Below are 18,405 nucleotides of genomic sequence, written 5' to 3' on the forward strand. Positions count from 1 at the left end.
CAGGAAGTTCTTCCTAATATTCAGGTGGAATCTCCTTTCTTGTAGTTTGAAGCCATTGTTCTGCGTCCTAGTCTCCAGGGCAGCGGAAAACAAGCTTGCTCCCTCCTGCCTATGGCTTCCTCTCACATATTTGTACATGGCTATCATGTCTCCTCTCAGCCTTCTCTCCTTCAGGCTAAACATGCCCAGCTCTTTAAGCCGCTCCTCATAGAGCGGCTTGATCATTTTAGTGGCCCTCCTTTAGACACTTGAGCTGCCATGTCTCAATGCTATGGGAGTCCTGGGGTTTATAATTTGGTGAGGCACCAGCAATCTTAGGCCTTTGTTCCTTCCTTTCTCTGACGGAGGAGGGAAGTTGTCTGGTAGGGGTGTCTTTTAATGTTTACTGTATTTCCACAACAAATAAAAATACTATTTTATCTATAGTCTTGAAGTTCTCTTGGAAAAGCGCATGGTTGCTTTGTTCCTGGCCAGCCCGCCTTATGCCTGGGCCAAAAGAGAGAGAGAAGGGGGAAAAATGGCTACCCGAAGCCTTTGTTCGCGCTCTTCCACTCAAGAGAAAGGGGGGAGGGTTTGCGGGGCTGGAGAGGAAAGGCAGACGGCCCCTCTAGGAAGAAGGAGCCTGGCAAATGGCTCCAGCAAAGCGTATCCCCCATTGACCCCGCCACCCAGCGGTGCCCTCGCGAGCGGGGGTTGCCTAGCAACAGGATTCAAGCCAATGAGGAGGAAGGAGGAGGAAGGCCGCGTCTCCTTCTCTTGTCTCTTTACTTAAGTGTGGGAGGAAGGCACTGCCCCCTCCCTCCATTGCAGAGCCAGCCTAGCCCACTGCACTTCTCTGCTGGGAGGCCTTGTCTCAGAGCCCTTCCACACAACCATATAACCCAGAATATTAAGGCAGGAAATCCCACAATATCTGCTGTGAACTGGGCTATCTGGAGGCCCTTCCATACTGCCCTATATCCCAGAATATCAAGGCAGAAAATCCCACATTATCTGAGTGTGGACTCAAAACAAATATTCTGGGATTTTCTGCCTTGATATTCTGGGATATAGGGCTGAGTGGAAGGGCCCTGAGTCTACACTGCCATATATTCCGGTTCGAAGCAGATATTGTGGGATTTTTTGCCTTGATATTCTGGGATATAGGGCTGAGTGGAAGGGCCCTGAGTCCACATTGCCATATATTGCAGTTCAAAGCAGGGGACATGAGAGAAGCCTCCTACAATGATGGTAAAACATCAAAACATCCTGCTGGACGTCCCCTGGGCAAGATCCTTGCAGACAGCCAATTCTCTCAGAAGCAACTTGCAGTTCCTGACACAAAAAATGTGGGATTTTATTCGGCTGTGTGGAAGGGGCCTCATTTAGACTGATACCTGGTATACTTTGCATACTTTGAGACTGTGTGTGCACTTACGCTATGGAATGAATGCACCCTGACACCACTTTCACTGCCATGGCTCATTGTTATTGATATCTTGGGATGTAAAAACCTGGCTTTTTGAACAAGCCTTTGGGAACACAGTGCTATAGACAATCATGGATTTATATGAAACTGAATTGGAACTGCTCACACGGATGAACAGTGAAGGCATTGGTTTTATATGTCTTTAAATGGTTTTGTTGTATATTTCTATTAATGGTTTAAATATTTAATATTTTATACTGTATATGGTTATGGCATCAAATAGCTGCCTATGTTGTAAAGCTGCTTTGAGTCTCCTTCGGGCTGGAGAAAGGCAGAATAGAAATATCGTAAATAAATACATAAAATAAATGTTGTATTTTGGTGATATATAATCTTTGGCAGAGATGGCTTGTGAAAACTACACCACCGACTGCTCTGGTCAATGTTATAGAATCATGAAAGATGTAGTTTTATAAGGTCCTTTGCCTTCTATGAAAAATATTAGATGTCTCACCAAATTACAAACCCCCAAATTCCATAGCATTCAGTCGAGGCTGCACTATTATTGCTGCTGTATTATTATTATTATTATTAGTAGTAGTAGTAGTAGTATGCAGCTTTTTCTTTCTTGGAAAAGATTGCAGATAATCCACATTATCTGCTTTGAATTGGATTATATGAGTCTACCCTGCCAGATAATCCAGTTCAAAACAAATAATCTGGATTTTATATGGCAGTGTAGTAGGAAATTCTAGCACAAGCATTTGTAGACTTAAGTACTACTTTTTCAGATGCAGTTCTGGATCCAGTTAGAGTTCCCTGGGGCAGACTCTTCAATTTTCTGTTCTTCAAGCATGACGTGTTTGGCCACCCACCCACACTCCCTCTGTCACTTTGAAAGTAAACCCTTGGAATTGATGGGGATTTTGCTGTTGATTTCCTAAAAGTTGAGTTCAAAGTTTCTCTTGATCCTCAAAGATTTTGTCTCACCATTCTGGAATAATTTTGGCCCCTTCTCCACTATCATATAACATCCAGATTATCTGCTTTGAACTGGATTATATAGCAGTGTAGACTCATATAATCCAGTTTAACGCATATAATGTGGATTGTCTGCTTTGATCATCTGGATTGTATGGCGGTGTAGAAGGGGCCTTTGTCAGTCCATAGTGGAGACCAAACAACAGAGATCAAACAACAAGAGATCAGACCCATAGGAAGGCAAATTTATATCTGTAACATAATTGTTGTAGCTCTTGGTCCTTTGCTCTCTACCTCTCTATCATCCCTCTTCCCTCTCATTAAGGGATGGCAAGGAATGTGTGTGTGAGAGAGGGGGGATTTAAATGCAGAAAACTCTTTGCAATTTAAGATAAGAAACTATAGCCTGGTTTGATGAGTGAAGATCTCATGGTAAACTAATTTACTTATGGCCATTCCCTACTAATTTCCATGGGACTTCCTCTCTGGAAAGCATGCTTTAGAGCTACAGCCTTAAGGAGAACAAGGGTGACTGGCTTTACTCAAGTAGAGAGGGTCTCTCCCCCCCCCCCCCCCCCCAACTCTTATTCTCCTTAGCTCTTCTTCTGCCAGGCCAGAAGAAATCGATAATAAAGTTCACCTTGAGGCCTTGGGACAGAGTGGATGAGTCTAAATAACAATAAAATGGTGTCATGAAAGAAAACCAGGAAGAACAAAGAAAGATGACTTCCAAGCATAACATCCATCCTGCTTTCACTATAAAAGGGTTTTACAATGCAGCCTGAAACAGATATTTGAGGCCCCTTCCACACAGTCAAATAAGATCCCAAATTATCTGCTTTGAACTGGAATATAAGGCAGTGTGGACACAGATAACCCAGTTCAAAGCAGATATTGTGAATTTGCTGCCTTGATTTTCTAGGTTGTATGACTGTGTGGAAAGGCCCTGAAAGACTATATTATTCTCTTTGCTTGTAACTTTGGAATATTTTGAAAGGTTGGCCATTGACGGGTATCCTGGGAAAAAAGGAGCAAAACATTGGACCTGCTTACAACACATGTCTTAATCAGATATCCCCATGGACCAGCAACCTAGATGAAGCAGGATTTATGTTAGGTGTGAAGATCCAAAAATCTGAATGCTGGGCTAAAACCAAGAAAACCTGGTGCCAGTAATGTCTCGGAGCAAAAGGCAGCACCATTGCAATTCATGGGAGTCTTGTCATTGACTTCAATGAATTAAAAGCAAAAATAAAATAAAATACACCAAACAAAAACAGTAGGATGCAGTTTGGTTTATTTTTATTTTTTTTACTTGGAAGCAAGCTTTAATTAAATACATATTGGTTTCTTGCCAAGTAATTTGTTGGACCACAGAGTGTTTTATGGTTGACCTCCTCCAACAAGGCAGAAGGAGGTGAGGGCAGGAGACACTCACTTCCCATACTGAGGTTTGCCCCATGGTTTATATTAAGCTATTTTACTATGTGAAAAAAGACTGTTTTTTATAAGTCCTTGCCTTTTAAATAACTCAACCAACACATTTTGGTGCAACAATCCTAGTCAATGAAGGGCTAGAATAGCATGAACTAGAACATACTAGGGCATCCACCCCTATGTCCCACCTCCTAATCTAAGATCATCCGGGGAGGCCCTGCTCTCGCTCCCATCAACATCACAGATGCACCTGGCGGGACGAGAGACAGGGCCTTCTCGGCTGTGGCCCCCCACCTATGGAACACACTCCCAAATGAGGTAAGATCTACTCACTCCCTCCTGGCTTTTAGAAAAAAAAATTGGGACCAGGCCTTTGGGCAGAAGAAGTAAATGTATGCAGCATTTTGGAAATACAATGACTGGAACAGCGATTTGGACAAGACTGTTTTATTGTTTTAATGATTGTTTTATTGCTCATGGGTGTATTTTTAAATTTAATTTATGTCTAACTGTAGTGTATAATTGTAATTGTTTGTACTGGCATTGAATTTTTGCCATTACTTATGTGTAAACCGCTTTGAGTCCCCCACAGGGTGAGAAAAGCAGTATACAAATACCGTAAATAAATAAATAAATAATTTTTGAGTTTTCCAGGCTGTATGTACATGTTCCAGAAGCATTCTCTCCTGACATTTCACCTGCATCTATGGCAGGCATCCTCAGAGGTTGTGAGCTTGTTGGAAATGAGGAAAATAGAGTTTATATATCTGTGGAATGTCCAGGGTGGGAGAACCTTTGAGGATGCCTGACATAGATGCAGGCGAAATGTCAGGAGAAAATGCTTCTGAAATATGGCCATACAGCCATATAGCCATGGAAGCCTTCTACAATACATACAACAACAATGCCAAAGATGGCAGCATGACACACCAGCTTTGCCCACAAACTTTTATAAATATTTGGAAAAGGTGTTTGACTACCAAAGTATTGCCATGTAAGAACTTTAAGGTTGGTGTGTTTTGTAAAACATGTCCCTTATTCCTTCTTTATCCCACCCCAGGAAGCTTAGAGGTTGCTTGTCCTTTTTGGTGGGTTGAAAGAGGGAAAAAATAATGAAAAGCCACCCAGACACCATAATAAAACATTAAACTGGAGCCTCTTCCACACAGCTGAATAAAACCCCAGATTATCTGCTTTGAACTGAAATATATGGCAGTGTAGACTCAGATATCCCAGTTCAAAGCAGATATTGTGGGATTTTCTGCCTTGATATTCTGGGATATAGGGCTGTGTGGAAAGGCCCTGAGTTATCTGAGTCCACACTGCCATATATTCCAGTTCAAAGCAGATATTGTGGGATTTTCTGCCTTGATATTCTGGGTTATATGGCTGTGTGGAAGGGCCCTGGGCCTAACACTTGGGCCTCCCAATCCCACAGACTCAGCAAATACCAACTGTGTGACACAGCATACCATCAGGAGCCTACACAAGCTCAAATTCCTTGCTCATTGTCTTGATTTGTAGGGGAGAAGAGGGAAATACCTTTTAATACTAGGAGTGTAGCACACAATCTGCACATACTATTTACTTATCAGATTCCCAGTCATTTCCTGGAAGTCCTACTAAAAAAACATTGTTGTAGTGATAATTCACCATGCACTTTTTAATTTTGTTTTTATTGCCATTTTAAATAAAAGTCCAGAAGAAACAAATACCAATAGAAAACCAGAACTGGTTAAAATATGTCTTCATTCGAAGCTGTTTATTCTGGTTTGTTTACAGATCTACAACACTTGGGTAAAAGTGAAATTCAACAAAGGATACATTTTCCTCATCTTTTCTCATTATTTACTGTAACATGGCATTTAAAGTGAGGGGGAGGGGGGAGGAAAACAAATTGTAAAGAGGGGAAGGAACAGTTTTTATTCATAGGAGTAAAAACCTCTGGCACAAAAAAGAATTGCAGGAGTTGCCAACAGGCAGCAGAGAGATGGAGCTGTATTATTAGTCAAACTGAAAAGTGAGGTTTCACCACAGTTCTGTTGTGGGAATTCAGAAGATCTGAATCTTAACTGAGCGCTTTCCAAAGCGATAAGGAACACTTCCTCCTGAATTAATGGGCATGTTGCGCTTCTCCTGTGTACCTAATGCCACTTTTACATTGAGAAAAGCTCCATAAATCCAGTAAGAGATTAAATGGTACATATAAATAAAGAGGAAGAGTGGGCGGGGAAAGGATGTTTGCGTTTCTTGTCCCTTTCAGGCTCTTGGGCAGAAACATTTGTTTACACAAGGATTGTACCAATGTCTGCTACAGAAGACTATATTAAATATTGATAGATCTAGTCATTTCCTACCGCAACAGCCATTCTGAGCATCTCAGAAGAATTCCTTCTCCTACAGCCTAATGCAGTCTTTCCTTTGTAGATACTTGATTGTCAAATATTTCAAAGTGTTTTCTTCTTCTTCTTCTTTTGTTTTGCCCTCCTCATTTCAGCAAAAGAAAGTGTGGGTTTCCACTGACATATAGAAAACTGATTTATGGTACGCATAAATATTATATAAATAATAATAATAATAATAATAATAATAATAAACAAGAATAATAACAACAAGAATAACAATTACAGCCAACAGAAATTGACATTTTTGTAAGCCTGGCTTGATGTGGACATTCTAATTACATCAGCAACATTACATTTTTGACTAATTGGAGTTTTTGCTTATTTTTATCCATGTTTCCCCGGTGGTGCAATGAGTTAAACCCTTGTGCTGGCAGGACTGAAGAGGTCCGAGGTTCACCACAGATGAGCTCCCTCTGTCAGCTCCAGCTCCCCATGCGAGGACATGAGAGAAGCCTCCCACAAGGATGAGAAAACATCAGAACATCTGGGCATCCCCTGGGCAACGTCCTTGCAGACTGCCAATTCTCTGGGCAACGTCCTTGCAGACGGCCAGTTCTCTCACACCAGAAGCCAGTTCACTCACACCAGAAGCGACTTGCAGTTTCCCAAGTCGCTCCTGACACGAAAATAAAAAATAAAAAATTCAATGTTTCCACAAGAAAAAGAATGTCAACAAGCAGACAAAGTGACTTGCACAACGGGATAGTAAGCTTGCGATCCTGGATACATCTTCCTGAGAGTAAATCCCACCTGGGTCTGCAATGTATGTTAACAACATCAGAAGTATACTGCATGGAGTTTAGGCAAAATTCATATCACCTAATAGTGGCAACTCAGGAAAATTGAAAATGACATATATACTCCCAAGCCTAAGGAGGGTCATTTTAACTTCTAAGTAAAATGACACCCAAACGCCTAAAATAAATTAACATTTCTCCATTTTAAAGAGTTTTTAATATAAAAAAGTAAGGGCTCTTTTTGTGATAACGCTTCAGTCCTGTATTAATCTATGACTTGACTTACAATTTGCTTAATCCTTACATAAACTACAAACACCAGCCACTGTTACAACTGCTCAAAACTACTCTTTCTATTTTTCCGACCAAATATACTAAATAGGTGAAAAAAATGTATAGTCCCCAAAGACCTGAATCAATCTTCCAAAAATTAGGGGAGAGGGGGGAGCGTGAAGAAGTTCTACCAATATCCACATAAATACATTAAAGATCAGGATTAAATAATCAGTGATAGCAACCAAAAAGAGAGAGTTCCTTTTTAAAATAATCATGATAATAATAAATACATCTCATTTCAAGTCCAAAGCAATCTTTTGCATTGCTGAAGGTTCTTATAAATTAACACTTGCAGAATGAAGTCCCCCGTCGGTGTTGTAAAAACTCCTCCTCAGGACTTACTAATGGGTTTCTCCAACTTACCTTCTTTCTGTAAATCATTACCAAGTATTATGACTCCCTTGCGGGCAGGCTCTTTTGGAAAGGATATTGCACGGTGATGCTTTCAAACTGGGGAAAGGGGAGAGGGAGGAAACCTAGGAAAATGTGTATGGACTAATGGCCAAAGGAAGGTGTTGTTGGGAGGGGAGAAAATTAATCCGCTAAGACTCAAAGAGTACACAAAGGAAAGTATATTATTGTTAAAGGGGGAAAGTGAGGTAATTTAAACGCCGGCACACTTCATCCATCTCTCTCTCTCTCTCTTTCTCTCTCTCTCTCTCAATCGCTCTGGGAATCCGATTCCAGTCTGTCTGTCTGTTACAGGTGCGTGAGTTTGGGGGCTTCCGGCATCCTTCCCTGAGATGAATGGTGAGAAGACAGGTCTGTGTAGGTGGGGTGGGGGTCGCAAGGTCCGTGGTGGTGGTGATTGCCCGGGATCTGGGCCGCGCAGCTGTAGTCCACGCTGGCCGAGGAAGGGTGCGAGAGGTGGCCCAGGCTGAACATGGGGCCCGAGGCCGGCATGGAGTCCACGAAGCCGCCGCCGCCCACGTACACGGGGCTGCCCTGCAAGGCCGGGTTGCCGAAGCCCCCTCCTCCCCCGCCGCCGCCGCCGCCCCCCTGCAAGGCCTGCGCCTCGTACTCGGCGCCCGGGTAGCGCTTCTGCGGCAGGCAGGGGCCCAGCGGGGCCGTGTAGGCCGCCAGTCCGTAGAGGTTCTGCTGGGACTTGGCGAAGGCGGGCGGCGAGGGGGCGTCGGCGTAGCCCAGGCCGCCGGGCCCGCCCCCCACGTAGCCCAGGTGCGCCCCCGCCCCCACCAGCGGAGGGCTCCGCTCCGGGGACTGGCCCCCCGCCGGGGAGTGCAGGATGCCCTTGGCCTTCTGGTCCTTCTTGTACTTCATGCGCCGGTTCTGGAACCAGATCTTGATCTGCCGCTCGGTCAGGTTGAGCAGGTTGGCCATCTCCACGCGGCGCGGGCGGCAGAGGTAGCGGTTGAAGTGGAACTCCTTCTCCAGCTCCACCAGCTGCGCGCTCGTGTAGGCCGTGCGGACCCGCTTGGAGGCCGGGCCCGGGGGGCTCTTGTCCTCGCACGGCTCCCCTGTCCAGGCGGGAAAGAGAGAAGGGAGGGGGGAGAGAAAGCGGGGAAAGAGAGGGAGGATAGGAGGGAAGAAGGAAGAGAGAAAAATAGAGTAGAAAGAAGAGAACGAGACGAGAAGAGGGAGGCAGAAAGGACGGGAAAGAGAGAAATAGAGGGGTGAGGAAAGGAAAGGAGGAGGAAAGGGGGGTGGAGAGAGAAAAACAGAGAAGAAGGAAGAGAAAGAGGTGAGAATTGAGAGGAAGGAAGGAAGAGAGAGAGAAATAGAGAGAGGAAGAAGGGAGGAAAGAAAGCAAGAAAGAGAGGAAGAAAGGGAGGGAGGAAGAGAAAAAAGCAGAGAGAGAAGGAAGAGAAAGATATGAGAATTGAGAGGGAGGGAGGACGGGAAAGAGAGAGAGGAAGAAAGGAGGGAGGAAAGAAAGGAAGAGAGGAGGAAAGGGAGGGAGAAAGAGAGAAGAATAGGGAGGAAGGTAGAGAAAAAGAAAAAGAAGAGGGAGGGAGAAAGGACGGGAAAGACACAGAGGAAGGAAGTATGAGGGAGAAATAGATAGAGAGTGGAAGAGGGGAAGGAAGGAAGAAAGGAAGGAAGGAAGGAAAGCAAAAGAGAAAGATAAAGAGGGGGTAGCAAGAAAGCAAGAGGGGAAAGGGAAGGTGAGGAGAGAGAAGGGAAGGGAAATAGAAAGAGGAAGAAGGAAGAGAGGGAGAGAGAGAGAGGAAGAAAGGAAAGCAAGCAAAAGATAAAGGGAAGGCGAAAGCAAGCAAGAGGGGGAAGCGAGAGAGGATGACAGAGGGAGCGAGGGAAGGAAGAGAAAGAGAGGGAGGGTGAGAGGGAGGGAGGGAGGGAGGAAAGAAAGAAAGAAAGAAAGAAAGCAGGAAAAGAGAGGGAAAGGGAGGAAGTGGGAGAAGAAGAAAGAGGGGGGAGAGGGAAGAAGGGACGAAGGAAAGCAAACAAGCAAGAAGGTGATAAAGAGAAGGGAAGGACGGGAGGAAGAAAGAAGGAAAGGAGAAAGGAAAGTGAGCAAGAAAGGAATCAGAGAAAGAGAGAAGGAGAAGAAAGAAGGAAAAGAGAGGGGGAGAGAAGGAGAAGAGAGGAGGAGGAAGAGAAAAGAGAGAAGACCAGAAGAAGAGGCAGAGAGAGGAAGAAAGGAAGAGAAAGAGGAGGTCGTGGGTGAATTGTTTCACAATGCACTGGAAAGACTGAAGTGTCCATAAGAAAACCGCACTTATATACCTGCCTAGTGTCACTCCAGGTGCATCATCGGCAGGCCTGTAGCGAGGGGGTGGTTTTAGGGGTTCAAACCCTCCCCCGAAATGTTTCAGATTTTTTTTAAAAAACCTGGTTTACTCATGAATTTTAACTGGTTAACCAAATCCCCATGCTAAGTCTATGAGATGCAAAAAATTAAGAGTCCCTCCAGAACTGCAAGCACTATCTCAAGCAAATATTGACAATTTATTCACACTGTCATTACTTGCAGCAATAGCTGATGTAGTGAAGCAGCCGAAAATTTCAACACCCCCCCCCCCGAAATTTCAACCCCTCCCGAAATTTTTTTCTGGATACGGCCCTGATCATCGGCACTATAGAATCCATGCAGACTGTCACTGCCATGTCTCTGGAATCGTAAGGAGGTATAGTTGTATAAGCTCTTTGGCCTTCTCTGCTAAACTACAGCTCCCATCATTCCATAGCCTTGAGCCATGGCAGCTACAGTGGTGTCAAGCTGCATTAATTGTACAGTGTAGATGCACTCAAGAATTCAAAGTGAAGCGCAACCAGGTGCAAAAGTTCCCCCTCCACCCCACCGCCCCTATATCAATACATTGGTAAGGATCTGTGTCTCGGGTGTACATTTAGCAAGAGGGGTATTAGGAGGAGTGGAAACCAAGTGGGCCTGACTCATTGGCAATGGGAGGGCGATCTTCTTATCTGTGTAAAATGCGAGAGGGGTTCGATCTCCCCACCCTCCCAGCAAGGAATCTCAGCTCTCGGAGGGATAGCAAAGTTACAGTGCCAGGCAGGAGAGTTGTAAATCATCGGATTTAATTGGAGGAGGCGATCGATGCCTGACAAAACCCCTGGAAGACTCTCTGGTTTGGTCCCGACCACGAGCGAGACCCAGGCCTCCAAAGGAGTGGGAAGACAATGGAGATGCTGCCCGGGCTGAGAAAGATCTAGGCGCGTTTATTATCTGGGGGGGGGGGGGGGGGATGAAAAGGGGGAGGGATTCCCGGAGGGAAAGCGTCAGAAATAGCCACATTCAGAGCAGCACTCCCTCGCCCCCAAAGCGGGCAGCCATTTCAAATTGACGCAAAGAGAGGCAGGGCGGCCTGGCTAGACTCACCCCCTCGCCTCCTTTCACTTACAGCATCAGGGGATTTTGGAAGAAAAGAAAAACAAGGGCCATCACATTAACGCCCCCATATTTATTTTTCAGCTTGATAATGTTTGTAACAAGATAGGCTGTGAGAAGACAAAGCCGCACATATGTGAGGGACAAGAGAGATCCTCTTTCTGTATGGGGTGCCTCTCTCTCCCCCTATCTTTAGGAAGGATTCTATAATGCCTCTATAGAATCAATGCGGTATGACATCACTAACGGTTCTATGGTATGGGATTAGGAAATCTGTAGTTTTACAAGGTATTTAGCCTTCCTTAATAAATAAATAAATAAATAAATAAATAAATAAATAATTTTAATTAATACATAAATTTATTAATTATTATTATTAATAAATAAATAAATAAATAAATAATTCCTCGTCAAACTATGATTCCATACCATTGAGCCCTGGCAAGTAAAGTAGGGTCAAATTGCATTTATTTTGGAGCAGGCCGGTAGGCTGTTAGGAATTGTGGGAGTTGAAGGCCAAAACACATGGAGGGCTGAAGTTTGCCCATGCCTGCTCTAGAGTGTAGGTGCACCCAAGGTTTGCTGGTCTGAGGTTCTCCAGGTGGATTAAATAAGGTAGGAGGGATTTGTTGTGGTGTGGCTTTCACGAGCCCTTCCACACAACCCTATATATCCCAGAATATCAAGGCAGGAAATCCTACATGATGTGCGTGTGGGCTCAGATAACCCAGTTCAAAGCAGATTTGTGGGATTTTCTGCCTTGATATTCTGGGATATAGGGCTGTGTGGAAGGGCCCCTAATCTTTCCAAACTTGTGGGAACATTCTCATGGTTTTCCCTGGTAAGATTTGTTCAGAAAAGGTTTGCCTTGGTTTTCCTCTGAGGCTGAGAGGGTGTGACCTGCCCAAAGAGATTTGGACCCTGATCTCCAGGCTCGATCTACACTGCCATATTCCAGATTATCAAAACAGATAGTTCAGACTATCTGTTTTGAACTGGATGACGAGTCCACACTGCCATATAATCCAGTTCAAATAAAATAATCTGGATTTCATATGGCAGTGTTGGGGAGCAGGGCGGGGGGGGGGGGGGACAGGGCGGGGGGAGGGAGTTTAGTCTAATGCCCAAACCACCGGGGCCATAAATACCATGGAATCTGACATAACGATTACCCTGAATTCTACTACAGTAGGCCCCTTGAATTCATGCTGAATGGAGAGTCAACAGATAGATATGCTTTATGGGTCTAATAGTATACCTGAGGTCACTATAGTCTAAATAAGAGAGACCTTTGGATACCAGCAAATCTCATCTAATAAAGACCGATTAATAACTGATTCTGAAAAAGGAACACCTGGCCTGACTAAACTTCAAACCGAAAAGAAGGCAAGGAACCTACAACTTCTAGGTTGCCTCAGGGACCTTGGTGGGAGGAGAGCCCACAGACACATGCCATAAACAAACGAACTTCCTTCCAGTCCTCATTTTTCTTATTACATCCCTCCAGCCTAAAACCTTTCAAAAATTATTCCTTCTAATGCAGGTATTTGCAAGTAATGCATCTGAAGAGTCTCCTTAAATATTCAGGAGTGAGGTTGGATCTTCACTGCCCTATACCCCAGGATCTGATCCCAGATTATCTGTTTTTCCCAGATTATTTAGCAACATAGACTCATATAATCCAGTTCAAAGGAGATGATCTGGGATCAGATCCTGGGATATAGGCCAATGTAGATTCAGCCTGAGTGGCCCTGTTTTCAGTAAGGCAGAGTAGATGTATTCCTTGCCTTGTAGGATAGAGAACTGATTTATGTGTAGGTTGATGATCTGGTTATATAGAAGTGTAGAAGGAGCCCTGGTTAGTGCTTGGATGAGAGTCTGCCAATTAAGAAGGTATCTCAGACATCAGTTTCAGGCAGAATGCTGGAGGGCAATGAGAGGAAGGGGTGGACAAATGGGGCTACAAACCCTACTTGGTCAAGTCGAAAAGGTTCTGCGAAATTTCTGCAGAGGGGGTCACCAGTTCCTCATCCAACTGCCTTCAATAGGTAGCAAGGATAAAGTCCAAGTCTCTTGAAGTTTAAAGACTGGTTTAATAAGTGGAGAGCAGTCTTCATCAATCAAGTGAGCTCTAGATATCTTAGATTTATCATGAAATCACCCAGTTGGGGAAGGAAGGGCCTACAGACTCTAATTTCCAAAAAATAAATGCAAGAGCATGTTTAGACTGCCTTAAAAGAAGAACAGATACATAAATGAGGGAAAGGCTGTTGGTGGCTACCCTGCACAGTTATACTGCCATGGCTCAATAGTATGGAATCCTGGGAGTTGTGGTTTGACAATGACCTTATCTTTTCCTGCCAAGGAGCTGGTGCCTCACCAAATGACAGCTCCTATGGTTCCATAGTATTGAATCGTGACATTTAAAGTGGTGTGAAAGAGCATTAATTCTGCGGTGTATATGTACCCTGGTACCTAAACTTCCATAATCCTCAGGCAGCCTTGGCCACATGGGAGCTGATGGTAACTGTAATACAAAAAAGTTACTTCCCCCAGCTTCAGGAAATGAGTAACATCAGTTTGGGGGGGGGGGGGCATCCTTAGACAGCTTGGCTGCATGGGGATTTTGGGAAGTGTAGTGCAAAAAGTGTCTCCCCCAACTTGAAGACCTTCAAATACAAGACAACAGGAATACCAGGAAGGGGGGGGGGGGCTGTTGTGTGTACCTGCGGGGGCGCAATTGTTTTTCTGCTTGGAGTTCTGCCGGGACTCCTTCATCCAGGGGAATATCTGCTTGCTGATGGTGGCTGCCGAGCCGCCCGAGGCGTTGGGCCCGCCTTTGCCCTTTTTGGCGGGAACCGCGTGGGCGGGGTTCGTGGCGGGCGGGGAGGGCGAAGAGGGCAGCGCGGGGGGCGGGGCTTGCTGTTGCTGCTGAGGAGGGGGCGGGGCTTGTTGCTGCTGCTGCTGCTGGGGCTCCCCCAACCCAGGCTGGGCGCCTTGTCCGGCTCCTCCCGTCCGCATGCAGCTCCCGCCCAAGTCGGCGCTCTTGTGGGCCGCCGGGGGGCCCCGGAGTGGGGCGGAGGCCGTGGCCACGCCTTGGAGGGAGCAAGCCGAGCCCGCGTAGTCGCTCTCCAGCTGGGAGTAAGGCTGTGGGCCGGTGGGGTAGCCGTAGGCGTCCGCTTTGCCGTAGCCTCCATAGCCGCCCCCGCCGAAGAGCGCCGTGTTGTCGTAGTAGGCCGTTTTCTGCATGATGATGGGCTCTGCGGTCGCCAAGGCCTCGGGGCCCCGCTCAAATAACATGGACCGGCGCGGATGCCCTTGCCCTCACCCGGCCTGGTCTTCCTCCGGGCCTGGAGCCACCTGGGAAGTGAAGGGAGAGACAGAGATGGAAAAGAAAGCCACCAAGGAAGGAGACCAAACCCAACTGGGCCCCTTTGGAGTTGGTACACTGTCAAATAGATGCAGTTGGGCACCGCTTTCACTGCCACGGCTCAATGCAATGGGGTCCTGTGATTTGTAGCAAGTTGAGGCACCACTTCTCTTTGCCAGGGAAGGCTTTGTAAAACGACTATTGCTATAATCCGTAGCACTGGGTCGTGGGATTTCAAGTGGGGTCAAACAGCATTAATTCTACAAGACAGATGCACCCATAGACAGTGGCTGCTCCCAAAAGATCAGTGAATCACAGAATCATAGAGTTGGAAGAGACCTTGTGGGCCATCCAGTCCAACCTCCTGCCAAGAAGCAGGAAAATCCATTCAAAGCACCCCCAACAGATGGCCATCCAGCCTCTGTTTAAAAGCCTCCATAGAAGGAGCCTCCACCACACTCCAGTCCGAGGCAGAGAGTTCCACTGCTGAACAGCTCTCACATTTAGGAAGTTCTTCCTAGTGTTCAGATGGAATCTCCTTTCCTGTACTTCTCACCCAGTTGGAGAAGCCATTGCTCCCCGTCATAGTCTCCAGGGCGGCAGAAAACAAGCCGGCTTCCTCCTCCCTATGATTTCCCCTCACATATTTTTACATGACCCTCATCATGTCTCCTCTCAGCCTTCTCTTCTGCAGGCTAAACATGCCCAGCTCTTTAAGCCGCTCCTCATAGGGCTTGTTCTCCAGTGAAAGCTCCCTCCCAACACATTATTATTATTATTATTATTATTATTATTATTATTTGTTACCCACGGCTCGAGGCAAATTACAGTATAATTAAAACACATCAACATTGCAAAAAATATATAACAGAACCTTCAGTTTCTCTTCTTCACAAACTCAAGAAGAAACGTTAAGAGAGAATGCTTCTGGAACATGACTATGCAGCCCGGAAAACTATCCAATCAAGAAGAATTGCTCAAGCTCTGCCATGTTTGGGCATTTGCCAGCATACTACACCATGACAGTCTCAGGTCCACAGAGATATACTTCGAGGAGCCTTTAGGGCCACCTGCATATATTCATTCTCTGTCTCTCTCTCTTTCTCTCTCTCTCTCTCTCTGGAAAACTATGGATAGATGAAGGCCAAGCGTAGCAGATGTCGATCATACATAATTCCATTCTTCTAAATGTAGTATTCTAGCTGAACCATTTACCTAACCTACAAAGAAAGGGACAGGCACACATGGTCTTGGGAATCCATTACTACGCTTATGCAACACAACATCCAGGAGTTTTTATTCCTCTCTCTCTCTCTCTCGCTCTCTGTCTGTCTGTCTCTTTCTTTCCCACACACATTACACGGCCTTCTGAAAACGACCCAAAATAGAAAGTCTTGATATGTCAGTTCTGGCATACAGTTCCCTCCCACGTGTTTCTTTGACACCTACACAACACGGGGAAACACACATGGACTCAAAGAGCAGAATTCCTTATATGTCCTTTTCTCGTGTGTTCCTTGTTTTCTCCTTCTACTAGACTAACAACTGACTCCAATTTCCCTCATCTCTGCTCTTGCTCTGCGGCCAGCTATTAATTCCTTGTAACCCTAAACACAATTAACTGAGACTTCATTTCAGTTGAAGTCAATTGGCTTCTCTTCCCAATACCGAGTGTACCAGACTCAAGACTGGCTTGAGTGTTGCTCTCTTCTGCTTCACTCTCAACCACATTCAGCAGAAAGTGCAGATCGTTGAAATAACTCAGTTGTGTAAGGCGGCAATATGAGGCCCCCTTCCACACAGCTGAGCAAAATCCCACATTATCTGCTTTGAACTGGAATATATAGCAGTGTGGGCTCAGATCACCCAGTTCAAAGCAGATCTTGTGGGATTTGCTGCCTTGATATTCCGGGATACAGGACTGTGTGGAAAGGCCCTGAGTGTGTACTCAGATAACCCAGTTCAAAGCAGATGTTGTGGGATTTCTGCCTTGATATTCTGGGTGGAAGGGACCTGAGTGACTATGAAATCTAGGAAGGTGACTCTCCAAAACGTATCCAGTATATGATAAACAGATCTCAGATGAGCAGAAAGAGAACTAGTTCTGGACTTGTCATTTCAACTGTGTTTATTTATGCTGAAAATAAACAAAGTGTGGCCTTATCATTATATTTCATAAAAACAGACTCTTATAGGACAATTTTCAGAACTTGATGGGCAGTGTGAATTATAATGCTTTCAAAATCGTGTTAATTCAACTATCCTAATTAATACAGTTTAAGCATGGAAGAAACGAGACAGAGAGAGCTTTGGAAAAACGAGACAAATGTATAATTTAATTCAGCTTTCTCAAGCAACCTGGATGAGATGCTTTAAAAACGTATTTTCTAGTCTACAGATTATCCACACGCTGTTATTGTTTCTTTTTGCTTGTTTGTTAGGGTTTTTTTTAGAATTCATAAAAAATTAAAATTCCCTGAATTCTTTATCCCTTCTTTACTATTATTATTTATTTTATTGTTTGTTAATTATTTATTATTTATATAATTTATTATATAAATTTATATAAAGGATATAATTTTAATTTATAATTTTATTAAAGTATTTATCTATCTCCGAATTTTATTTCTCTTTTCCGGTATAAATATTAACCAACGTGTTTGTTGTTGCTTTTGTTGTTGTTCTCCTCGCCTCTCTCTTGGCTGCCCCTTTTCTCACGCATGCGCAAGAGTCTCTGCGAGCTGGAGTGACATGATGGATTGAACCAGAATTGAAACGTGAAAAACCGGGGAAAATTCCATCTCTATTGTAAACCCTGTCTCTTGGTGTTTCGTTTTGTTTTTCCTGGAAGACTTCTAAGAAGTTAAAGTGTAACTAAGGGCATTCAATAACTTTCATTTGCAATATAAAGAAGAAATACATAGGTCAGCTACCTTAGCAGTGTCTTCCTCTTTGGAGAGATTTCAGCCAAGGTTTCTTTGGGAGCATTTTTGACTTGACATTTTTTAAAGTTTAGAGGGCAATTACCACATCTTATGTACTTTGGGCAGAAAAACTCATTCTTTTATTACAGTTCAGAAAACAAAATCCTGCTTGGGGATAATTTTACAATACAGAAATGACATTGCATGTCATATTAATGAATTATGCTAGTTCCCTCTATATAATCTTATGTTTTCTAGTTGTTGAAGGAGCCAGAATAGATTGCACAGTTTTCTTTCTTCATTCCATTCTATGTCTCACTTTTTTTTAGTTCTTCTTTAGCAAAATGTTTTCTATATTTTTATTTTCCCTAGGAGTGTGTAGAGTTATAGTTTAGATTTGTATTACTTCGTATACTTCCAACAGACCCACTGAAAACAATGTAGTGAAAGATCAGGCCCTTCCACGCAGAATAGCAAGACAGAAAATACCATAATATCTGCTTTGAACTGGGTTATCTGAGTCCACACTGCCATATATTCCAATTCAAAGCAGATAATGTGTTATTTCATTCAGCTTTGTGAGAGGGGCCTTGGTTACTTTCATCCACTACATCCCCATCTAACCCACTTTAAAGGGTTTTTGTGCAACAGAGCATATGCTACCTTATGTAGCTTGGAAGAAGATCAGAATTCAAATTTAATTAACTAAAAAAACCACAAATAGATGTTGTCTGTTTGTACTTAAAATATCCTGTATCAGATGCACTACACTTTTAATTGCAGCCTAAGCCAATGAAATTTCTTTCTGCATGAAGTGTTTAGGGCAAAATCATCCAAAACTACTCTTTAAAGTGTGCCATCTCCTAAAATATAAAATAAAACTGGCACTCAGCAATGCTGTATTCCAAATGATTCATATCTGAATTAACTCATTCAGAAGTCAGATCTGCTACAATCCAATTAAACTGCATTCCTACTAAG

The 18,405-nt window shown here is 44.2% G+C and overlaps 1 protein-coding gene across 2 annotated transcripts in view; it reads right to left on the bottom strand.

Moving 5' to 3' along the window:
- Positions 1-5,558: 5,558 nt before the first annotated feature.
- HOXD3 (homeobox D3) overlaps positions 5,559-18,405 on the bottom strand; it is a 120,267-nt gene continuing 107,420 nt past the window's right edge. For both annotated transcript variants that reach the window (XM_060779537.2, XM_067471373.1), the window contains 2 exons: positions 13,857-14,490; positions 5,559-8,779 (listed from right to left, as the gene is read on the bottom strand). In XM_060779537.2, the coding sequence (XP_060635520.2) occupies positions 8,004-8,779; positions 13,857-14,430 (1,350 nt within the window). In that variant the 5' untranslated portion in view covers positions 14,431-14,490 and the 3' untranslated portion in view covers positions 5,559-8,003. The remainder of the gene's footprint in view (positions 8,780-13,856; positions 14,491-18,405) is intronic.

The sequence above is a fragment of the Anolis sagrei genome, chromosome 1 (genome assembly GCF_037176765.1).
Source record: "Anolis sagrei isolate rAnoSag1 chromosome 1, rAnoSag1.mat, whole genome shotgun sequence".
Lineage (NCBI taxonomy): Eukaryota > Metazoa > Chordata > Lepidosauria > Squamata > Dactyloidae > Anolis > Anolis sagrei.